Genomic DNA, 25,946 nt, shown 5'->3' with positions numbered 1-25,946 from the left:
TTTGCAGGGAAATAAAGAGGAAGTAAAACCCACCAGGGTTTACTTCCTCTTTAAGAGCTTATGCAAAATGCCGTAAGGCAAGAGCATACAGAAACTACAAAAAATCTTCCCCCCCGAGCCACAGCTGCTGTGTACAGCCACTAATAGAAAGAAGTTGCGAGATGCAGCTGTACAAGGGTATACGTTGGCACTTGCGTAAACACACTCATTAGAGATAAGGGTTGTATGCCTGTGCATGTACTTATGCAAGTGCTGAGATAGGCCAGCACACAGCAGGTCCTGCTCTTGCATGCTGTACTGCCCCCTTGCAGCCATGTGCTCGAGTTCTAAACTGTAACATATCTAAGTAGATTCCTATGTAACAGGATTTGATTCTCCTACTCAGCATTATCCATTGAAATGGTTTTAAAGCAGAACTAAACCCTTCTACACTTTACAGCCAAAGAAGCTACCATCTTGGCCTCTGATGATGTTGCACATGTGATCAGTTATGACCCCAGACATTTGATGGCTTGACAGTAGTGGTGCACCGAAATAAAAATTCTGGTGCCGAAACTGAATGTTTTTATAAATAATTGTATTATATTTACTTTTAAAGTAATATCATGAATTTAAATAAATATGAATTTGTCAGCCATTATCGGCACCTTTTAAAGCGGTGTTAGCACCTCCCCACTAAAATGCATTGAAAATGCAGCAACAATGCATCAAAAATGAACCAGTGTTGTGTTTTTGATGCATTTTTTGAGTCACATGACCCATAAAAAATACACCATAAGCACTGTATAATCACAGGTGTTTTCGGCAGCTATTATCGGCATCTTTTGTGCTTTCGGCAAAATGCTAAAAACCCTATTTTCAGCGGCCGAAATTTAGATGCATCACTACTTGACACATCAGATAAGAGCAAAAGCAACTATGACAGTTATCATTCACCACATGCTTTGAATGTAACTGCTTTGGGTAACCTCTATGAATAAAGGCGGGTCAAAACGCATCAGTGGGTATGGCCAGAGAGGGACAGAGGCTGTTTCATTGTTTTCTTATTATGTCAAATGATGGGAGTGCAGTGTCCTTAGACTTCTTCATACTATTACTATACCTGTCAAATACATTTAGGATTAACAGTGAATAATAGAATAGACTATATATATAGATATATCTATCTATATATCTATATAGATATATCTATATATAGATAGATATATATCTCTATCTATCTATCTATCTATCTATCTATCTATCTATCTATCTATCTATCTATCTATATTTTATATGAAACTTACCCAGAAAATAGAAGGGGTGGACATGGTTTATGAACTCTGCAGTGAAAGTGAAGGCTACTGACTTCTGCACCAATTCCTCGAAGGTCAAATTTTGGATCCGGTGGAGCAAGAGTCATTGTAAATACTAAATTCTACCTAATAATAAATAGAAAAAGGTAAGTACTGCTTGCATTATTATTATACAGGATTTATATAGCGCCGACAGTTTGCGCAGCGCTTTACAATAGGGCAGACAGTACAAATACAATACAATTCAATACAGGAGGATTCAGAGGGCCCTACTCATTAGAGATTACAATCTAGGAGGGAGGGTCAAGTGATACAAAAGGGTAATAGCTGTAGGGGATGAGCTGATGAAGAAAGTAGAAGTGTAGTTGTTGGGTGGAGGGAGGATAGGTTTCTCTAAAGAGAAAAGTTTTCAGGGATCGCCTAAAAGTGGATAGATTTGGAGACAGTCTGACAGATTGGGGTAGGGAATTCCAGAGGATGGGAGAGGCTCGGGAGAAGTCCTGGAGGCGAATATGGGAGTAGGTGATGAGGGAGCTAGAGAGCAGGAGGTCTTGGGAGGAACGAAGAGGACGATTAGGTTGGTATTTTGAGACTAGGCTAGTGATGTAGCTGGGGGCAGAGTTTGTAACTTATTGTTAGTATTTTGAATTTAATTTGTTAGGCGAGTGGCAGCCAATGGAGGGATTGGCAGAGAGGGGTAGAAGATACTGAGCGTTTGTACGGTGGATGAGTCTGGCAGCAGAATTCATGATAGACTGAAGGAGGGATAGTCTATCTAAAGGTAAGCCCATGAGGAGGGAGTAACAGTATTCAAGGCGAGAGATAACCAGGGAGTGAATCAGGAGCTCTGTGGTTTCATTGGTTAGAAAGGGACGTAGTTTTGAGATATTACAGAAGTTGAGGCGGCAAGCTTGGGAGAGTGATTGGATGTGGGGCTAAAGGGAGAGTTCAGAGTCCAAGATAACACCTAGCACCCTGACATGTGGGGATGGGTGGATGGTTGTGCCATTGCTCTTGACAGAGAAGTCAGGGAAAGAGGCACATGAGGGAGGAATTATTATGAGCTCTGTTTTGGACAAGTTGAGTTTGAGAAAACGTGTGACATCCATACAGATATGTTGGTTAGTAAGTTAGTGATACGTGAGGAGACTGATGGAGTGAGTTGAGGGGTGGAGAGATAGATTTGGGTGTCTTCAGCGTAGAAATGATATTGAAAGCCGTGGGAGGCAATCAACTGACCCAGGGAAGAGGTGTAGATTGAAAATAGGAGAGGTCCAAGAACAGAACCTTGGGGGACCCCGACAGAGACGGGAAGAGGAGGGGGGGTCAGTAGAATTGTAAGTGACACTAAACGTGCATTGGGATAGGTAGGATGAGAGCCACGGAAGAGCACAGTCACGGAGACAGAAGGAGTAAAGTTTGAGAAGGAGGTGGTGGTCAACTGTCTCAAAGGCAGCTGAAAGGTCCAGAAGTAGGAGTACAGAATAGTGTCCGTTGATTTTTGCAGTTAGTAGGTCATTTGTGAGTTTTAAAAGAGCAGTTTCTGTGGAGTGTTGAGGGCGAAATCCAGATTGAAGAGGATCAAGAAGGTTATTCTTAGCGAGGTGGTCACTCAGCTGGTTGTAAACCAGGCGTTCAAGGAGTTTAGAGGAAAAGGGGAGCAGGGAGAGAAGGGCATAGATTGTTAAGATTGGTAGGGTCCAAGGATGGCTTTTTAAGTATGGGGTGAACGATGCGTGTTTTAGAGCATTGGGGAAGATGCCAGAAGAGAGGGAGAAATTGAAGATGTGGGTTAGAGAGTGTAGGATAGAGTCAGAAGATGACCGTAGTATTTGAGAGGGTATAGGGTCCAGGGGACAGGTGGTTAGTTGGGCGTTAGAATGGAGTTTAACCACTTTCTTTTTTAGTAGCAGGTTTGAAAAGGGGAGTGTCAATTGTATCTGTTGACATGGGGTCTTAACTGGGGGAGGATACCTGTAGAGTGAAGATTTCATCACGAATTGTATCAATCTTGTTTTTGAAGTGATTAGCAATCTCCTGGGCAGTGAGTGAGTCAATGGGTGGAGGCGGTGCAGGATGAAGTAAAGAAGAGTTGACGGGGATGAGAGTGGTAAAATAGGTCTGCTTGGCAGTGTGGATGAAAGAATAGTATTTTTGAAGGGAAGATTTGTATTGGTTGAAGTCTTTGAGAGACTTAGTCTTGTGCCACAGACGCTCAGGAGCACGACTAAGTTTTTTGAGAATTCTGGTTTCATCTGTCTACATGGGTTGTAGGGGTCGAGGCCTGATTCTGTATGTAGTGAGGGGAGCGAGCTTGTCCAGGGTGGAGGACAGGGATGTATTGTAGATGGAAGTGGCTTGGTTGGGGTAGGGCAGGGGTGAGGTTTTGTCATAGAGGTGGTCAGTAGTAGAATAGAGGAGAGATGGGTTGAAGCGGCGAAGCTTTCTACGGGTGATGGTTAGGCGAATGGAGGGAAGGGTGGTGGAAGACAGGGAGAAAGACTAATAAGGTGGTGGTCAGAGAGAGGAAAAGAATTGTTGTAGAAGTTGCATGAAGTGCATAGGTAGGAGAAGGTCAAGGGTGTTGCCATCAGAGTGAGTAGAACCCTGTACCCATTGCTTCAGGTCAAACGAGGAGGTTAGACTAAGAAGTTTAGATGTAGCAGGAGTGCTTGTATTAGCGGGGATGCTGAAATCACTGAGAAGGATTGTGGGAATTTCAGAAGATAGAAAGTAGGGGAGTCAGGACAAAAACTCATCAAAGAAAGTCGATAATGGTCCAGGGGGTCAGTAGATTACAGCAATTCTTAGGGAAGTTGGAAAGAATAGACGTATACAGTGAGCTTCAAATGATGAGAGGGAAAGAGAGGGAGGAGAGTGAAGAACCTGGAAGGTGCTCTGTGGGGATAGGGGGAATCCCACTCCACCTCCCTTGCGTCCATAAGGCCTAGGGGAGTGAGTCCAGGGAAGGCCATCATGGGAGAGGGAAGCAGGAGAAGGAGTGTCGGATTCATGGAGCCAGGTTTCGGTGACAGCAAGTAGATTAAAGGAATTAGTGATAAAGAGGTCATGAACAGCGGTGAGTTTGTTGCAGACAGAGCGGGCGTTCCAGAGAGCACAGGAGAAGTGGAGGTTGGTTTTGGGAAGAGTAATGGAGACTAAATTGCGTAGATTGCGACTACTGCCAGAGGGTGTGGGGTGATGGGGTTGGGTGTGTTGGGTACAGTTAAATAAGGGAGGCCCAGGGTTTGGGGAAAGATCTCCAGAGGTTAGGAGAAGCCGAAGAGTAAGGGAGGTAGTATGAGAATACTATTTGTATGAGGGGACATGCTTCAGTATCCTGGGGGGTTTGTTAGCATATGGGCTTGGAGTTAGAAAGAGGTGATGAGTGCAGTAATAGGGAGAGGGGAGGGAGAAGTGAGGGTTATATGTACAGATTGTGGGGTGGAGAAGAGCGGTGAAGAAAAGAGAGCTTGAGAAGAGAGATGTTTGAATCACATATCAATACATTCCACGTGTATGTGACAGAAATATAAACTTTTAATTGATTTTCTTGATGTCATTACTGGATTGGATATCAGGGGCCTAAAGTAGGGTTGCCACCTCATCCCTTTAAACCCGAACACATATGAATTACACAGGTTCTGAGGCTAATTAAATGCAGATAGGGCAACAAGTGAGTTTAATTACCACCTTAATCAGCCACAGAACCTGTGTAATTAATATGTGTTCGGGTTTAAAGGGATGAGGTGGCAACTCTAGCCTAAAGGCAATACTGTATACTCAGAAAAGTCACAATGTGGACAGTTGCCAGAGTGCGACTGTTGGAGATTGGAAGTGTTATACTGTATGTCCAGCCAAAAGCTTTTTTAATTAGTTTTGGATGGGGAAGTTTTAAAACCCCTGCCAGGTTTTCATGGCTATCTCGGGCTCCATTAGAAGTATTTATCCTCACTTCCTGTAATGCTGACAATGATTTACCAGACAGGAAGTAAAGTAGAGGAAGGTTAGAACCATATTTCTGTATGTGTTGCTGTCTGGTGAAACTGTTGTCTGCAAGACAGGAGGTTATAGGAAATCTCTGTAACAGAGCTCTTGAAAGCAGTAAAACCTGACAGGAATTCTAAACCTTCCCACTCATGCCAAAATTTGAAAAAGAAATTTGGCTTGGCATACACTGCAAAAGTGCTTCCTGACTGTAGTCTGTGAACTGAGGAAGAGGCTTCTTTGCATCAGGTGTCCAGAAGAGCACAGCAAGGCCTTGTATCAATGGGCCGATTCAGCACACTTTCCTGAGTACTTAAAGTGTAACTAAAATGGCAAAACTTTATTTTTTTTCTTTTTACGTTTTGGAGAGATGGAGAGGAATCAGAATGTGTTAGGCTTTTTTTTTCTGTCTGGGTTGACATCAAAACACTAATAGAGGGGAAATCTTACAATGGGGGCACTAGTTCTGCTGACACACCCCAGGATTCCCTCACTTTGGAGAGATTTACTCTCACTTCCTGTTTTTGGCTGTAGGACAGGAAGTGAAGGTAAATCTCCCCAATAGGCCGCAGTGGCAAAAAAAAAAAAAGAAGAAGAAAAGAAAAGCAGGATTTTTTGTTACTCACTACAAAATCCCTTTTTACAATTTCATTGATGGACACAGATTCTCCTCATTCTTTTTCACAGGGTTATAGCACCATCTACAATAGTAGGACATTAGGCCGAAAAAGAACACAGCACCAGCCATGGGCAGTCCTAGCTGGTATAAACTCCCTCTCTGCTATAGGCAAGCCAGTTAGTCAAAAAGCCCTACAAGACCAAAAAAAAAAGACCAAAAGAAGGGTGGGTGCTGTGTCTGTCAATGAACTCAGAGAAAGGGATTTTACAGTTAGTAACAAAAAATCCCATTTTCTCTCATGTTCATTGATAGACACAGCTTCTTATTTTCGACCATAGGGACGTCCCAAATCAGTACCTAAATGATGGGTGGGAAACAAGGCAGGAGTCAACAGGCAAAAAAGGCAGCCACCCAAAGAAATCGCTCAAACAGCCACCTGCAAAGCCTTGCAGTTAACACAAGGCTCCAAAGATGCAAAAACATCAACTGTGTAACAATGTGGTATTATATGCAGATATGACCAGATAGCCACCTTGCAAACTTGAGACAGAGGCGCTGGAACTCGCAACACCCAAGAGGCACAAATCGCACTGGTAGAGTGTGACAAAAACGGGGAAGGGAGAAGCCCGACCTTTAATGGCACAAGCCTTAACCATCATCTGCCTTATCGATCAAGAAATGGTGGCAGAGGAGGCCATCAGGCCATTTTGTGGCCTGCCTGTAGTCACAAAAAAAGAGAAAACGACCTCCAAAAAAGAAGCTGTAGGGAACAGGTCTACAATAATCATCCGGCCACACCCAGGGAGTACAGTGCAACCTCCTTAGCATGCAAAGGACGTGGACACAGTGAAGGTAAGACAATGGCCACAAGCAGATGAAAATCAGATACCACCTTCAGAAGGAACAGTAGAACGTGAACAGGCAACAACCATATTCAAATGTCAGACCAAATAAGGGGACTTATGGGACAAGGCCGCTAGCTTTGACACACGGCACACAGAGGTAGCCGCAATCAAAAGGGCAAACTTCTGAGAGCGCGTGAGCAAAGGGATTTCTCTGTACTCAAAAAGAAGGCTTCTGAAGGACCGAAAGAAACATGCTTAGGTTCCGCTGTGGAATAGGTGAACGCACCAAGCATACCACATGATGAACCCTTGAATAAGGGTATGAATCAAGGAGTACGTGGCCAAGAGACGGTGAAAAAAAAAAGACCTGAAGGGCAAAGATCTGACCCTTAATGGAACTCAACGCAAGCTTGTGCTCAACGCCAAGGTGAAAAAAGGCCAAGATCCGAGCAACCCAGAAGGCACACAGAGAAACAGCCATAGCCTTGCACCACGATATATATAAACTTTCCAATTGTGATGATAAAACCCCCGGGAGGTACATTTATGGGCTGACAAGGGTAAGCTGGGCCAACGAGAATGACTGGAATCCCTTTGGCCTCCATCTTGCGAAGCAGACGAGGTGGAAGCCCGAGAAGAGGAAATGCATAAACGAGACAATAATGGCTTCACTGTGCCACCAGAGTATTTCTCGCTGTTTCAACAGTAAAGTGCCATGTTTTGTGGTGACGGGATGCCAGGAGATCCACATCCAGCGTGTCCCACCTTAGACAGAGTTGTCAACATTTTCCTGGGTGAAGGGACCACTCTCTCTGACCCAGCATCTGATGATTCAGGAAATCAGCCTGATAGTTGCCCATGCCTGGAAGAGAGAGCTGGTACAGTAAGCTCCATCCACCAAAGGATTTTGCCATGAGAAGAAAAGTGCAACGCCCTGACAGATTCCCCAGGGAGGTTGACTGACGGTGCTCCTGCTCAGTGCCTTCCCAACACTAATGAAACATGGAGGTATAAGGTGAAGATCCGGCAACTTGTCCATCAGAAAAAGTCACTTTATTACATTGAGTGGAGAGTACAAAAGACAGCGGCTTACGTGTTTTGGCAATAAGCCTTAATTATAGCCAATGGCTATGATTAAGGCTTATTACCAAAACGCGTAAGCCAGTGTAATTTGTACTCTCCACTCGATGTAACAAAGTGACTTTTTCTGATGGACAAGTTGCCGGCTCTTCACCTTATACCTTCATGCAAAGGATTCTGGTCAGGGTCAGAACGGACAGTTTAAGGTATAGCACCCATCCAAAGTCCTACAAAGCGTGCATCGTGTTTGCCACGTTGTCCATCAAAGCAGAATAAGTCTCCACATAGCCAATCACGGCAATCCACCATTGTCTCAGCAACACCAGAACCAGGGTCATCATCTTATAAATAACAAGGAGTGGCGACAAACCAAAGGGATTGGCCACAACCTGGTAATTCATGTCCCCGACTGTAAAGCATAAAAAGCGTTGGTGCTTCTTCACATCTATGGAGGCCAAGTTATCCCCCTATGAAAGGAGGCCATCACCAAATGGATGTTTCCATTTGGAATGTCTGCAAATGCACCAAGCAATTCAGGGCAACGGGGTCCAGGATGGGACTAACGCCCACTTTTTTTATTTTTATGGGCCGCACACAGGAGTACAACCCTCTGAAAACTCTCTAGTTTCAGTATAGGGGCTGTCTCTCCTTGAAGAAGAAGAATGGAAGAACAGAACATGTCTTGTGGGCAAACACAAAAATCTAGTTTGTAGCCTGGCAGGATCAGTTTTCAGACCCACTGATGGTAAGCAGAGAGGTTCCCAAGTCCGCAAACCAACAATAATCACCCTCCACCTCACCCACCTAAAAACTAAAAAAGTGGACTTTAAAGGCACACAGGTAAACCATCTAAAAGTAATAAATTGGTTTATTTTGTAGAAAACTGATTGAAAAAATTATTACATACAGATACATGTAAAATTCATGAAATTGATATTGTAAACCCCACACATAAACTCTCACACCACTTAGTAGGATAGAAAAGTACAATAATACATCCACAAGAGCGGTAATTGGAATTCCTGTAGTAATATCCAAATGGGGATGTAAGTGGAGAATACTGTGGGTCAGGATGTGGATCCGGGCACAAAATTCACTTCATCGCTCGACATGTTGCGCGTACAGGGACGCTTCTTCAGGACTAGAAATTTCTTTCAAAATATTGGGGGGCCTGGGGGGGGGGGGGGGGGGGGGCTAGGTCCACCTCTTCAGAAGGGCCCCTCACAGGAATAATGCATTCCAGGACTATAAGTGCATGTTTTGGGTGCCCTCTCGCCTAGGAAATAAATCAAAATAGGAGGGGCAGAGGAAAACAACTTGGTAAAATGCACCGGCAAAAGTGTACTAAAAGGGGACAGTCACTGCCTCGGCAGCCCCAGAGCCCTTAATCTGCACAGGGGCAATGTGTGCAATCACCAGTGCCTTATTATGTGCAGTAGCAGAATCGACAGTGACACAATGCCAACAACATCACTTGCAGCGCCACTGCCAGGGAGCCCTCTGCATGTCTGAGTGGACAGACCCACATGACACAGAGTGCACTACCGGGTTAGGGGACATGTCGTGGCATTGAAGGCCAAGGAAAAAAGGACGGAAGTCCAAAATCAAAATGGCAGCTGCAACAGCCTGCCTCAGGATCCAGCAGGATGCCAGATCAGCGGTGGAAATGGCAGTAGGAAAGGGCACCTGCTCAAAGGCAAGATGGTGGGCGCTACACCCCAATCTAAAAGACCCCAAAGCCGCGGCCTAAATTTTCAGGCAGCCCAACCACATGGTGGCAACAGGCGGGCCCATACCAGAGTCCCCAGTCAACAATGGGCGAGAAAAATACATCCTAGGGAGCAAGATAAAATACTTGCCTTGCATGGTCCCAGCAGCCTCAAGGTTCTCAACCCGTGAAAAAGGGTGAAGGAGGAAGGCGCACAGGCAAACACTACACATTGTCTCCACAGCTACAACCTGCGGCACAGCCAAAGCATGGGGGGACAAGGTACCAAACCCCACACCAATTCACCCCAGAGGGCATAGGAGAAAAGGAGGGCTGGCAAAGGGACACCACATCCAAAGAGGGAAAGGAGGGCATCTACTTACCAGTCCAGCAGAGTGTGCAGGTAAGACTTCCATGACAGATCCTCCTCTCCACTAATATGGGTAATACTATGACACAGACTGCAGGTGCCCGGTCATATATGTTCCCGCAAGACGTTTACATCACCGGCTGCCCCAGTCCTGTTGCTGCCGGCACAGTGTGTAGCTAAAAGTTTGCATGCATGTGTTGGCCAGACTGGGGTGACCACTGGATCTAGATTATCCAGCCGGCTGTTGATTGAAAATCTCTGCAGGAAAAAAGGAGAAAAAAAACTATAGAACCACAGATCCCAGCAGGGAACTAGGTCAATATTCCTGAAACACTAGACAAAAATTACTGGCTTGCCTATAGCAGAGAGGGGGTTTATACCAGATAGGACTGCCCATAGGCAGTGCTGTGTTCTATTTTTGGATAGTGTCCTGCTCCTCTAGGTGGCTCTATAACCCTATGGTCAAGAATGAAGAGAAGCTGTGTCCGTCAATGAACGTAAGAGAAAAAAAGTTTTGCCTTTAGTTACACTTCAAAGCAACCTTCACTCCCTCCAAGTACTTTGCATCATGTGAACCCTCCACAAAAATTAAAGCTGATATTTTTTTTTGTTTGTTTGTTTGTTTCCCTTTTTTTCAAATTGCTTTTTGGTCTGGCCCACCCCCTCCCTCCCTCCATTCTTACCTAGGCAAGAATGATGTGTACTCCGCTCTGGCAGCCCCCTGGGGTATCCATGTCGGGTGTTCCCAGGGGGCATCAAAGTGGCTGTAGGAGGGTGGACCTGGAGGTGGGCCATTGCAGGCTGCAAGAATCAGGAAGGAACAGCTGACTCCTGATGACGTCAGAGAGGAAATGGTGGGGCGTGACCTGATATGTGGTGGGGGGAGGTCGGCAGATCACAACAGAATAATGCTCGATAAACTGTGTGGGGGAGTATGTTACTTGAAGTGATTGTAAACCAACCCATTCAGTTTAACTACTTCAGCCCTGGAAGATTTTACCCCCTTCCTGACCAGAGCTTTTTTTGCGATTTGGCACTGCGTCGCTTTAACTGACAATTGCGCGGTTGTGCGACGTTGCACACAAACAAAATTGACGTCCTTTTTTTCCCACAAATAGAGGTGGTATTTGATCCCCTCTGCGGTTTTTATTTTTTGCGCTATAAACAAAAAAAACTGCGACAATTTTGAAAAAAACGCATTATTTTATACTTTTTGCTATAATAAATATCCCCCAAAAATATATTAAAAAAATTTTTTCCCCTCAGTTTAGGCCGATATGTATTCGTCTACATATTTTTGGTAAAAAAAAAGAAAAAAAAATCACAATAAGCGTATATTGATTGGTTTGCGCAAAAGTCATAGCATCTACAAAATAGGGGATAGTTTATGGCATTTTTATTTTTTATTTTTTATTAGTAATGGTGGGGATCTGTGATTTTTATCGGGACTGCGACATTATGGCAGACACATCGGACACTTTTGATACTATTTTGGGACCATTGTCATTTATACAGCGATCACTGCTATAAAAATGCACTGATTACTGTGTAAATGACACTGGCAGTGAAGGGGTCAACCACTAGGGGGCGATGAAGGGGTTAAGTGTGTCCTAGAGAGTGATTCTAACTGTGGAGGGGATGGGCTTCAAGTCACATGACAGCGATCACTGCTCCCGATGACAGAGAGCAGTGATCTCTGTCATCACACAAACCAGAATGGGGAAATGCCTTGTTTACATAGGCACTTCCCTGTTCTGAGGCTCCGTGACACGATCGCGGTACACTGGCGGACATAGAGTCCACTGGTCCCGCAGGCACGGTCACGCTATCCATGCCACACAAAATGTATAGGTATGGCCATTTGCCCACCGCTGCCATTGTCCTGACGTATATCGGCGTGCAGCGGTCGGCAACTGGTTAAAACTGAAATGAAAGGCAAGACATTTGCATACCTTACAACTTTTTGAGATGAGAGCGAGGGACACCTATTAGCAAAAGTATGTTCATAGGCCACACCCCCTGCCACGCCCCTCTTAAAGGAGAATTATACAAAAAAAAATGATTAGTTAAAACCAAAAGTGTTTTTTTTAACCACTACTATTCTTTTATACTGGCTTTTAAAATTTACAAATGCAGGAATTTAGAAATTGGATGAAAGGTTTAGCACTGAGAAACACTTTTTGAAAGATAAAAAGTGCATTTTTTATACAACTATATAGATCAGTTTACAATGAGGGACAGATGAGGAGGAAGGAGGGACAGAGGGACATTGCTCCAAATCAGGGACAATTGGGAGCTATGCATTTGCATGTAGATAAAAAAAAAAAAAAATTATAAAAACCTTTTTTCCCTTTTTTATAAGTGACCACATTCCCTCTGTTCTCAGCTGCATAAGGGCTGGGGGGAGGAGAAGCAACAGTACACTGAGCTTTCCAGTGACTGGCTGTGCAGCGGGGGCGTGTAAGGACAAGTCTGATCATTGGAGAGCACACTGAATTCCCAGCATAGCTAGAGAATAAGGATGAGCTCAGGCGTGTTCACAACTCCACGTGCCCGCACCCGCCAGGAAACTGACACTCTGCAGTGCTAATCACAGGTAGCGAGACATTTCCCAATCTGCAGCTGCACAGATGGGGAAATGTCTTACTGCCTGTGATTAGCGTTAAAGTGGAGTTCCACCCACTTTTGCAACTCTTCAGCGTCCCTCACTAAACTGTGCACTGTAAACAAATTGGATATTTTTTTATTTTTTTTCTCAGTACTTACTGTATATCTGCTGTATTCAATTTTTCTCTTCCTCCTCCCTGGCTGCGGACCATTGCATCATTTCCTGTTTGCAATGCCTTCTGGGAAGGGGCGGCAACTTCCTCTGACACTGCCATTGCTATGGAAACCTGACCTGAAACCTATTACACTGCTTGTGCTGCACTGAGCATGTGCAAGATCTGCAAGGATGAGATCCAGGAAGAAATACAGTCTGGCTTCAGATGCCCACACTTAAGATGGCCACGGCCTGCTGTAAGTTTATAAAATAACAAACTACTGCTATAAACAAACAAAACAGACCTTAGTTTACAGACTAACTTTATTAGAATACATTAAGCTTGTGTATTATAGGGGTATTTTTATTTAAAAAGTATAATTTCGGCTGGAACACCACTTTAAGGAGTGTCAGCTTCTTGGCAGGCGGGCGCACGCACTTGGAGTTGCAAACACGCCTGAGCTCATCCTTACTAGAGAACTGACCACGCTGTGCTCTCCTGCTTAGTGTGGTCACTTTTTAATAGAAAAGCAGAGGGACTGGTAGGAACACCAGGGATTTCATATAAAGGAAGTAATACAAAGAGAACAGGAGACTTTTTCATACAAGTACATGGAACAGCAGGCACATATCAGGAATATGAACTGTTGGGGTAACAAACACTTTCAGCTGAACTCTGCAGATGAGGTAAAATAGGCTAAAACCCAACCTGTCGTACCTCTTCAGTTTGAAATGTTCATGAACTGGGGCAGCCTGGAATTAGGCTTTCACTGCAGTGAAGAAAAGTGAGCACAACAGAATGGCTGTACTGTGTAGCAGAGCTGTGTAAAACCCAGCGCTGGATGGACAGATATACAACTCCTTTGCCAGGTAACACAGCCCATGCATGTATCCCATTCTGTATATACTGCTGTTAGTCTAGGAATGCACAGCTTTACTATATCAAGCTCAAAAAAACAGCAGCGGAGAAGACGATGGCTAAATAAAGCCACAGTCCTCATATACATATAGATTAGTGGGGGTGTAACACTATTATTATTAATAGCCCACACTGGAGCACGTGGAGGACAAGGGACTGGAATAAAAAAGAAAAAGAAAGCAAAAACTACCTTCCTATCACAGAAGGGAGTAAGATTGCTCCGCCCACTCCGTGGCTCGTTATATATACCCGTTCATGCCGCACAGCGCACCGGGAGACACCACACACTTCCGGGTCGGCACTGCATCTCACGTGATCGGTCATGTGATCCGTGATGTCAGCGCTCTAGGCGAAGTTGCTGGATGGGATGTGTGGAGGAGGAAAGAGGAACGATAGTACGGTGTTTCATTGTATGCATAAGAGGAAAGAAAAGTGACGGAGTGCAGAGAAGCATGGGGGCACAGGGCTGGGCTGTGAGCATTAGAGAAGGTGGAAGGGCTGGGGCACAAAGCAGGAGATGTGGGATCACGTGTAATGACAGTGCAAACATGAGGGGGTATTTGGGGCTCAGAATGTGTATGAGACCCATGAAGGTGACGGCGTTCCCTTCATTCCTGGATTAAGGAGAGGTACTCCACACATATTAAACTCTTTGTGCCACTTTTTTCCCCTAAGTATAACTAAAGGTAAAACTTGTTTTGAATAGAGTGGAGAGGGATTGGAACCCCTATCAGTTTTTATTGCTGTCTGTGTCCCCGTTAGGTAGAGTCACCGTCTCTATTTGTCCTGTTTACTATTACCACCGAAAGTAAAAGAAAATCGCAGATTTTAGGTTGTCCTCAGAACAGTAATCTTTCCAATAGGGGTGCTGTTTGTGATGATAACCAGGAATTCCCTCACTTTGCAGGGATTTTCTCTCAAATCCTGTTTTGGTTATAAGACAGGAATCGAAGGCAAATCTCCCTAATAGGACACAGATGGAAAAAAAAAAAAAAAAAAGACTGACGGGTTATAACCCTCTCTTATGCCCTCCTATTTTGCCTATAGTTCAACTTTAACCACCACTGCTGCACATGATCCGACACTTCTGGGGGGTGCATGCATGCCACCGCTGGCCTTCTCCTGCTGTGATTATACACAGCGGGAACTGATCGGTGGGTACCACAGACTCCATGTCCGCTGGCACCCTCTGTTTAAGCGGTAGTAAACCGCTGCAGAAAACCCCCCAAAAAAATAAACCTGTAAGACAATGCCATAATGTGCTAGTATGAATTGCATACTAGCACATTATGAAAGTCCTTCCAGTGGCGTGCAGGAGCCCTCGGTCCTGGCAAGAAGCTCTGGCACGGTATGTCAGTGACGTCAGCGGCTGTATGCATGGTGAATATCTCCTAAACGCTACATGTTTTGGAGATATTAATTTTACCTACAGGTAAGCCTTATTATAGGCTTACCTGTAGGTAAAAATAACAAAGCAGGCTTTATTACTGCTTTAAAGTAACGCAGTGCAAAAAATGGCCTGGTCATGAAGGGGGTAAATCTTCAGGAGGGCAAGTGGTTAACCCCTTGCCGACTGCTCACAGTAAATATAAAGCGAGTGGGCAGCAGGTGCAGGCTTGGCAACTTACCTGTACATCGCAGCCTTTGTTCCGGGTTTGATGCGCGTGCCCCCTGCTGACCTGTGCTGTCATTGGCTACAGCACAAGTTTGTTTCACAGGTTTCAACCAATGATTTTGGCTGTGAACCTGCTGATCAGCTGTAGCCAATCACAGCCCTTTTTAGTTCAGGAAGAGAAGAAAGTAAGACCTTTGCTAGTGTAAATGTGCTGCTTTTACTCACAAACACCTGTTAGGCACGTTTAACCCTTTGATTGTCCTGTCAGCCAGCCAGTGCTATTAGTACAGTGTCGGTGTACAGTACTGATCACTGTATTAGTGTCACTAGCAGCATCAGAGTCAATGTCCCTTCCAGCCAGTGTCAGCACCATTGCCACCACACTAAAAGTCGCTAATCACGCCATTGCTAGTATAGGGTCTGTACAGATCAGTGTCTTGATCACATTTAGAACTATACTGTTGTCTCCAAACATGCAGCATGAGCAGGATCAGCCCTGATCACTGCCAGCACTTGCCATTATCAGTGTTGGTATACATTTTCTGATCACTGCAACCTCTGATACATTGCCCACAGGAAACAGGATCTCTGCTAGCACTAGCAGTTCATTTTCTTTCTAGAACGCAAGCAGTCCCTATTTGCTAGCCATGAGCTCTTTTTAGCATAGTCAGCACTAAGTACCTGTAAATTTAGTGCCCAAAATATCCCAAAAAAGTACACTAGTAAGGAGGCCTACAAGATTTTCAACATGTCAAATGAGAGCAAAGGAGAAGCCTCACTGTCAGAATCTGGCCCAGAATATGAACCTGTAGAGAGCGGTGGCATCCTGACAGTTAGTTTAGATGATGGTGAAGAGGTTCCTGGTAAAATCAGGCATACCCGATCCCATGTTGCTGAAGTGGTAGAAACACATAATTATGCAGCATGGCGAAAGTACTAGTGCTGCATTCCATTTTAGTGATCTGGTAAGCACCTGTGACGTAGTACATCCTGCCCTTTTAGACACGAGCACTGCAGTATTTCATGGCGAAGTGGTGCGCACCAGCAGTTCATTACAAGCTGGTGAGGTGGCTAGCACTTGTAGCGTAATGCAACCGCAGCCACCAAGAATTTAAGCACAGGCCCGTAAAGCCCATATTAGCCTTCCAGAGGTGCCCAGCCCAGGGTACGGGTGGAAACAGCAAACGTAACACCTCTGACATTTTTTAGCTGTTTTTCACCGAAGACCTCTACAATTTGATTGTGGACAAAATAATTTTTTTGCCCAACAGTACACCACCAACCCAAATTCATACTTTGTCAGGCCATGCAAGTGGAAACCTATCACCATTTCCAAATTTAAAACTTTTTTGGCCCTAACCCTTCATATGAGCGTTACAAAAAAAGAATGAATTATCTATGAATGTACAATGTACTGTATATGTAAAGCGCTGCGTAAATTGACGGCGCTATATAAGTACCTGAAATAAATAAATAAAATAAATAATCTATGTTCTCTGCTTCAATAGCAAGGAAAAGATATGATATAATGTGTCTTATGTATTTCAGTGACATTAACCTCTGCCCTCCCTGGGGGGACCCTGACTATAATCAGCGCCACAAAATTCAGCCCCTCATAAACTACCTGTTCCAGAAATTCGCAGATGTGTATGTGCCCCAACAAAACATCTGCACAGGCAATTCCCTTGAAAAGTTTCTGTCAGGCTTTCAATTAAGCCATATCTCCCCAGCGTGCCAGATATGGGGTAAAAATGTATAAATTCAGTGAGAGGGTCACAGGCTATTTGTAGCAATTTATAATTTATGAGGGAAATGACAGGTCAAGTGGAGCCCCCTGGATGCCCAGACTACGTGGGAAGCAGTGGCAAGAAAGTGTGGGACTTGTTGTCACCCTTGCTCTGTAAGGGGTACCAGTTGAATGTGGACAACTTTTATGCAAGTGTGCCACTTTAGACATTTTTTCATTAAAGAAACTGAATTCTGTGGTACTGTGCAACCTAATCGCAGGGGCTTTCCCAGCAGCTTATTAACATCCCACTTAGAAAGGTGGAGAAAGCCTGGTTGCGCAATGAAGTACTACTTGCAGTAAAGTGGAAGGACAAACGTGATGTATTCATCCTGTCTTCCATTCACCCGGCACAATAGTCCAAATTAACCACTTGCCGACTGCATAACTTACAAATATGGCGGCAAAGTGGCACAGCAGGAGCTGATCGGTGGGTACCAGGGAATCGATGTCCATCGTAACCTGCCAATCATTCGATACAGGAGGGAGAATGGCGGTCTACCTATGTAAACAAGACAGATCGCTGTTCTGTCAGTAGGGAAGGCTTGGATCCTGTGTTCCTGCAAAGAAGGGACACGGATCCACACCTTCCCCTTGTAAAAGCACCTCCCACAGTACACTAGCTAGGCACATGGTTAACTCTTTGATCACCCGTTAACCCCTTCCCAGCCAGTGTCAGTACAGTGACAGTGCATATTTTTTAGCACTGATCACTGTATTAGTGTCACTGGTCCCCAAAAAGTGTCAGTGCTGCACTGTCTGCTGCAATATTGCAGTCCTGTTATAAGTCGCTGATCATCGCCATTACTAGTAAAAAAAATAAAAATATCCCATAGTTTGTAGATGCTCTAACTTTTGCCCAAACCAATCAATATACGCTCATTGTGAATTTTTTTTTACGTTTTTGCATCAAGGACTGCTTCTGTTGCTACCACACACTAGTGGACTATTAGTCTCTAGAGTACATCACGGCACGCAATTCTGCAAAAGGTCTCTAAAGACGGGGAGATTTCTCCATCTGCAGTTGCAAAAAAAAAAAGTGTAAAAGAGTGTGTATGCCCAACATTAGGAGCCTGGGTTGGTCAGCGGGTGGTAGCTCCTATGCTTCGGCATACACATTATTTTCTGGCAGAGAAGTCTTCATCCACATCGATATGACAAAAAATGAGATCTATAAAATACTTTCTATGTCTTTTATCAAATAGATTGGAGTGTCTACTTTCCAAAAGGGCTCATTTGGGGGGCATTTGTACTATCCTGGCATTTTAGTGCCTCCAAAACTGATAGGTAGTACAGAAATTAAAAGTTACGCCCTTTGAAAGCCTAAAGATGGCCATTGGATTTTGGGCCACTGTATGCGAATAGGTTCCCAAAAAGTCTCAGACATGTCATGTTCCCATACTCAGGAGAAGTAGCTGAATGGGTTTTGGCGTGTAATGTCATGTATACCCATGATGTGTGAGAGACATTTGAGGGGTGTTTACACTCTCCTGGCATTTTAGGGCCTGAAAAATGCAATAGGTAGTCAGGAACTCTAATGCATAATTAACACCCCTTGAAAGTCTGAAGGTGGTCACTAAATTTTGGGCCCTGTACATGGCTAGGCTCCAAAAAAAGTCTTTCATATAGGGTATCCCCATACTCGGGAGATGTAGCTGAATATGTTTTGAGGTGCAATTCCACATATATCCATGGAATGTATGAGAAATCTCAATACAATGACAATTAGTGTAAAAAATTTTGTTGTCATTTTCCAAAAACTTGTAAAAAATAAAATCTTTCATGGGCACAGCATGCCTCTCAGCAAATACCTTGGGGTGTCTACTTTGCAAAAAGGGGTCATTGTGGGGGGGGGGTGGACTGTGCTGGCATTGTAGCTCTTCAAGAAATGTGATAGGCAGTCAGAGCTGCATAATTTCCAGTATATACAGTTGTGCTCATAAGTTTACATACCCTGGCAGAATTTATTATTTATTGGCCATTTTTCAGAGAATATGACTGATAACACAAAAACTTTTCTTTCACTCATGGTTAGTGTTTGGCTGAAGCTATTTATTATCAATCAACTGTGTTTACTCTTTTTAAATCACAATGGCAATAGAAACTACCCAAATGACCCTGATCAAAAGTTTACATACCCCAGTTCTTAATACCGTATATTGCCCCCTTTAACATCAATGACAGCTTGAAGTTTTATGGTATTTGTGGATGAGGCTCTTTATCTTCTCAGATGGTAAAGCTGCCCATTCCTCTTGGCAAAAAGCCTCCAGTTCCTGTAAATTCTTGGGCTGTCTTGCATGAACTGCACGTTTGAGATCTCCCCAGAGTTGCTCAATGATATTGAGGTCAGAAGACTGGGATGGCCACTCCAGAACCTTCATTTTATTTTGCTGTAGCCAATGACAGGTCGACTTGGCCTTGTGTTTTGGATAATTGTCATGTTGGAATGTCCAAGTATGTCCCATGCGCAGCTTCCTGGCTGATGAATGCAAATGTTCCTCCAGTATTTTTTGATAACATACTGCATTCATCTTGCCATCAATTTTGACCAAATTTCCTGTGCCTTTGTAGCTCACACATCCCCAAAACATCAGTGATCCACCTCCGTGTTTCACAGTAAGAATGGTGTACCTTTCGTCATAGGCCTTGTTGACTCCTCTCCAAATGTAGTGTTTATGGTTGTGGCCAAAAAGCTCAATTTTGGTCTCATCACTCCAAATGACTTTGTGCCAGAAGGTTTGAGGCTTGTCTCTATGTCGTTTGGTGTATTGTAAGCAGGATACTTTGTGGCATTTGCGTAGTAATGGCTTTCTTCTGGTGACTCGACCATGCAGCCCATCTTTCTTCAAGTGCCTCCTTACTGTATTGTGCATCTTGAAACAGCCACACCACATGTTTTCAGAGAATCCTTTATTTCCCCTGAAGTTATTTGTAGGTTTTTCTTTGCATCCCGAACAATTTTTTCTGGCAGTTGTGGCTGAAATTTTAGTTGGTCAACCTGACTGGTTTGGTTTCAACAGAACCCCTCATTTTCCACTTCTTGATTAGAGTTTGAACACTGCTGATTGGCATGCTCAATTCCTTGGATATCTTTTTATATACCTTTCCTGTTTTTTTACAGTTCAACTACCTTTTCCTGCAGAACCTTTGACAATTATTTTGCTTTACCCATGACTCAGAATCCAGAAATGTCAGTGCAGCATTTTAAGGTGGTTTTCTGCTGAAAGAGCCTCACAGGCACCACAACTAAGACTGTCTCCCAGATTAAAAGGTACTGATTTAAGCAGAGCACTTATAAACACTGGCCTGCATTTCTTGGGCTTGCTGCATATTTTCCCAAACTGTGGGCATGACTTGCTGTCCTACCCTGCACCTGATAAATGTTGTTAATGATACCTTTGTGAGATGGAACCTCATGCTTCAGGGGGCTGAATCCAAGAGGAAGTGGCAGCTTTATTGACAAGAAAATTACAATTTTGATTCATAGCTTACTGTTGAAATAATATACCTATTATGTTAAAAGCCTTTAAGTAATAATTCCACAAATTTTTGATATAACCATTTAATTTTCATATGGTATTTGAGAGATCGATCATCTGAAGAGTTTGGGGACCTCTAGTATTAGGTGAACACTCAGCTGAAAGCATGGGATAACTTACCCTTGTCCCTATTAGGGTGCATAAACTTGCTAAAGTTGAAAATACTCCCAAAATGTACTTCTCTTTTTAGACACTCCCCTCACTGGATTCAGAAACCCTCTCTCTCACAACGAAACCAACTTTTTTCTACCTTTATGTGGGGATCCAATCCTCCACGTTACAAATTGGCTACGCTGATGAGACTCGCCTCCAGACTGTCACAAATATTTTTTAGCCTCACAGTTGGTAACAGCTAGATGGTGGCTGTGCCCTGACCAGTCCAATACCTCCACGATCTTGGAGGCGGTGGAGTTGAATTCCTTAGAGGCCCTTCAGCATCTTCTATTTTGAGGTCCCAAGGCTCCTTACCACTTGACCCCCTCCACGGTCACTACTCTCAAGGTCTGGAAAGCAGGTCCAGCTTATGAAGACCTACCACGTAATACTATATCCCTGAATACTCCATTGTGGTATAATCCAATCTTTCCTCATTTTTATACATTGCCAGATCCATAAGTTTGACAAGTGTCATTTTGTATCCAAATACAAAATGACACTTGTTTACCAAATAGTTGCTAATTACTCATTGTGGCCCCTCACCTCTATGATAGAGATAGAGATATCCTGGCCTCTTAGTTAGATACCTTCAGTTGTCCCATGCTTTCGGCAGCCTATTTCCAAATGCTTCATTAAGGTTTAAACAATCTGACCTGGAGCATCTGCTCTGGACCGAATGCTCAGTGAAGCCTACTTCTGTGTTGAAAAATCACCTTCTTTTAGCCTCCCTCCCTGACTTCTGTACCCTTCAGCAGAAGTGGCTGAGGGACGTCCCTGACCTAGATGATGAGGACTGGAAGCACGTTTGGGACCTTCCCTTTCGCTATTTGGTCTCCTTAGGAGACAGGCTCATTCAATTCCAAATTGTGCACAGAACTTACTTTACCCCTTACAGACTGCACAGAATGAACCCTTCGGCCTCCCAAGAGTGCTGGTGGCATGACCACTCTCCTGGTGACTTTTCACATATTTTTAGGGGTTGCCCTGCAATTGCTAAACACTGGAAGAAGGTGATCTCCATTGGTCAACACAATTGCTAAGATCTCGCTTGTGCCCACAATGAGTCTTTGTCTATTGGGGTTAGTGGAGAAGTTGGTTCCCATGGTTGCAGAGAAGATCGTACTAAGTTTGCTCCTTTTCTATGCTCGTAAGGCTATAACAATGGCATGGGAGAAGGCCGCACCTCCTTCCCTCACACTTTGAAAACATTTGGTCAATGTTAATCTACCTTTGTACAAAAATGTTAATCTACCCTTGTACAAAGACACTTACACTAGTAGGGGTTGCCTATGATAATATGATAACAAAAATCCGAAGTCTCCTGCGAGTCGCAGGAGTCTCCCGCATTTGACTGTGAGCTCGGGGACACCCGCGAGCGCCAGGCGATCTCCCAGCTGGGCTTGTCACTCAACCACAGACAGAGCAGCCAAATGGAGTAAGGCCGCAGGGCCTGCTCGGGCTGCTCTGTCTTCTGTCTGTGGTTGAGTGACAGGCGGATGTGATGACGTCCCAGTCTGTGCGAGGTGGAGGACTGTAACAAAGTCCCGCCTCCTAGATAGACGGAACACCTATCCAATGATACATTGAATCAGTGTGACATGTATCATAGGAGGCGGGAATTTGTTACAGAAAATCAGTTTCAGAGCTCAGGCTGTATTCCATGGGCACTGGTAAGGCTGTATTTCATGGGCACTGGTTAGGCTGTATTCCATGGGCACTGGTGTAGCTGCATTTAATTGGCACTGGTATAGCTGCATTTAACCACTTGCCGATCGGCTCACGCCAATATACGTTGGCAAAGTGGCACGGGTGCGCAAAACGATGTACCCGTACCTCATTCCATTCTCAGCAGCTAGCGGGCACGTGCCGCGGGACTGAGAAAACTCAGATTGCCACCATTACTAATAAAAAAAAAATTACAATAAAAATGCCATAAACCTATCCCCTATTTTGTAGATGTAATAACTTTTGTGCAAACCAATCAATATACGCTTATTGCGATTTATTTTACCAAAAATATGTAGAATACATATTGGCTTAAACTGAGGAAGAAGTTTTTTTTGTTTTTGTTTTTTTTTTTTTTTTTTTGGGACATTTATTATAGCAAAAAGTAAAAAATATTGCTTCTTTTTCAAAATGGTCTCTCTTTTTTTGTTTATAGCACAATACTAAAAGAAAGCTCTATTTGTGGGACATCAATTTTGTTCGGGTACAACATAGCACGACCCTGCAATTGTCAGTTAAAGCGAAGCAGTGCCGTATCGCAAAAATGGGCTTGGTCAGGAAGAGGGGAAAATCGTTCCGGGGCTGAAGTGGTTAATTGATACTGGTAAGGCTGCTTTTAATTGGCACTGGTAAGGCTGCATTGAAATCCTGAGCCATTGACACCTGATGGCGGATGGCCCAAGATGCCCCCACACACCCTCATTGAGAAACCAGTTGGCCCCTAATATCTTGAACCCTCCGGTCACAAAACCAACTTTTTTGACCAGCTAACTGGTTTTTACCAATGCAGAAAATGTAGAGTCTGTACCTTGTGTGCATGTTCCCATAGACGTACTACCACCTTCATTTCTACTAGCACACAGGAGAGACACATCATTAAACCATTTATTACTTGTGCCACTGAAAAAGTTGTTTATTTGTTGCAGTGCCCATGTGGCCTGCAATATGTGGGCAGAACTAAGCGACCTCTTCAGGTGCGACTTAATGAACACATCACTAATATTTTAACAGGCTTCAGGAATCATTCAGTGTCCAAACACTATTTATTGGTGCATGATAGGAATCCCTCCAAAACTATTTTTTTGGGGATAGATAGGTTTAAACCCCACTGGAGGGGGAGTTCACTGAAAGGGGGATATCCCAATTAGAGATGAGCTGGATCCATAGGTTGAAGACCTACGCCCCCTATGGATTGAATATTGATACAGATGTAAATGCTTTTATTGACAATTCTTAAGTATTTGAGTTTGTTTGTAATTTTATAGAATGATGTGAACTCGCTCTGAGCTACTGGCTAGAGGGTAATAGGGTGTGGAAATTCATATAATTATGGAATTTTTAAATTAATTTTTTTTTTAAATCTAATATTTAATTTAGTTTAATTTTTGTCACAATTTTTTCATTATATTATCCCTATAGGTTATAGTAAATTTAACATATTTAAATAATAAATTCTAATAATAATTTACACATGTGGGTTTATACACATATTTTTTGATTATATATTATATCAAAGTTTTTACACTTTTTCATTTATAGATCGGGCATTCACTTAATTTATCCATTTTTATCAATTTAATTAGGCACACTCACCAAGATACACTATTAATTATTCTTTTTGCAGAAATTTTTGCAGAGGTTAATTTATTTATGGATCCGGTCATCTATCTAGATTGTGTGTTTACACAAATTTATTTAGTCATGTCTAAAGAGGATCCAATTAGTCATACTTTTTATAGGTTTCTTTTTAAATATATAAGATTTTCTTAATAGGCGTTTTTTTGTTATTTATGTTTGATTTTTAACTTTGGCAGCAACGTTGCTGGGCACGCTCCTGGGATATAATATCTGCATATCCCGTTTGAAGTTTGGGCGGTTGCCCATATTTAGCATGGCGTTGCTAGTTGCTCCTTTTGGGCTATGTATTTTTAACCATCCGCACATCCTGGTGGATGTCAGGGCATTTGCCCATACCTAAGATGGCGTCCTTGTGCTTGTATCTCAGAATGAGGCTTGGTCGCTTATATAAGGTGGTGGCTCACTGCGCTGCTCGTCCCCATTGAGAACGTCCATTTGATGACGAAACGCGTCTGGGTACGCACGTAGTGACACTACCACGCGACCAGGAAGTAGGACGAGCTCCGCTTTGTGATTTTAAGCCGGCCGGCGTCTTGTACATATTCATGCGAATTCATCCTTCTGTTTGTAAGTGCATTACTTTATCTATTAAAACGTTCTTTGAATGTATTACACCATGGATAGTTTATTTCCTTTTTGGGTCATGTACTGAGGATATGGATTTCCTGGCTACAGAGGGCGAACTATTCATTTCCTGTCACCTATCAATTGATTCCTAGTGTGATATAGAGCCTAGCTACTATTGTGAGTCGTATTTACTGAGGGAATCATATCCTGAACCTGGACAGAGCAGATCGGTTTCCATCTCAAAGGCCCTGGCTGGGTTTATGCCATCCGTCTATTTTGTTTGGCGTTCTGGTAAGGGCAACTTACTCTTGCGATTTCTGGACTGTTAATGTATCCATATATGTTGAAGTATTTTGGCGATCTGGAGTTTTTTCATCATAGGAGATATCTGGACTTTAATTTTTAATTTAAAAATTTTTTTTTGGTATTCAATTTTCCACCTAAATAACGTTTTAAATAACGTAATGAGTATTTAGCGCAGTTTATTATTTTTACATTGATATTTGGTGTTGTCGCACTGTTTACTGCTGCTTTATTTTTGCTTTTCCAGCGTGTGATTTTTTATTATATGGCCAAATCAACTGTTTGGAACATCCTTAAAAAGAAAGAACGCACCGGTGAGCTCAGCAACACCAAAAAACCTGTAAGACCACGGAAAACAGCTGTGGTGGATGACCGAAGAATTCTTTCCCTGGTGAAGAAAACACCCTTCACAACAGTTGGCCATATCAAGAACACTCTCCAAGAGGTAGGTGTATGTGTGTCAAAGTCAACAATCAAGAGAAGACTTCACCAGAGTGAATACAGAGGGTTCACCACAAGATGTAAACCAGGGATATGCAATTAGCGGACCTCCAGCTGTTGCAAAACTACAAGTTCCATCATGCCTCTGCCTCTGGGTTACAGGCTTGTGGCTGTCAGAGTCTTGCTATGCCTCATGGGACTTGTAGTTATGCAACAGCTGGAGGTCCGCTAATTGCATATCCCTGTTGTAAACCTTTGGTGAGCCTCAAAAACAGGAAGGCCAGATTAGAGTTTGCCAAACAACATCTAAAAAAGCCTGTGATGGGAAGAGAAGAGTGATGGGAAGAGAAGAGTATGGAGAAGGAAAGGAACTGCTCATGATCGAAAGCATACCACCTCATCAGTGAAGCATGGTGGTGGTAGTGTCATGGCGTGGGCATGTATGGCTGCCAATGGAACTGGTTCTCTTGTATTTATTGATGATGTGACTGCTGACAAAAGCAGCAGTATGAATTCTGAAGTGTTTCGGGCAATATTATCTGCTCATATTCAGCAAAATGCTTCAGAACTCATTGGATGGCGCTTCACAGTG

The 25,946-nt window shown here is 43.5% G+C and overlaps 1 protein-coding gene across 4 annotated transcripts in view; it reads right to left on the bottom strand.

Moving 5' to 3' along the window:
- GNB1L (G protein subunit beta 1 like) overlaps window positions 1-13,917 on the bottom strand; it is a 57,067-nt gene extending 43,150 nt beyond the window's left edge. Inside the window, exons 1-2 of one of the 4 annotated variants that reach the window (XM_073628894.1) lie at window positions 13,775-13,906; window positions 1,287-1,421 (exon numbers count right to left, since the gene is read on the bottom strand). In XM_073628894.1, coding sequence (XP_073484995.1) covers window positions 1,287-1,402 — 116 coding nt within the window. In that variant the 5' untranslated portion in view covers window positions 1,403-1,421; window positions 13,775-13,906. Of the gene's footprint in view, window positions 1-1,286; window positions 1,422-12,670; window positions 12,891-13,774 lie in introns of those variants that run through there. The other 3 variants (XM_073628895.1, XM_073628896.1, XM_073628892.1) reach the window with 3 other exon arrangements.
- Between the last annotated feature and the right edge of the window lie 12,029 nt (window positions 13,918-25,946).

Source organism: Aquarana catesbeiana, linkage group LG01 (genome assembly GCF_042186555.1).
Source record: "Aquarana catesbeiana isolate 2022-GZ linkage group LG01, ASM4218655v1, whole genome shotgun sequence".
NCBI lineage: Eukaryota > Metazoa > Chordata > Amphibia > Anura > Ranidae > Aquarana > Aquarana catesbeiana.
This window is presented reverse-complemented; position numbering and strand designations above follow the sequence as displayed.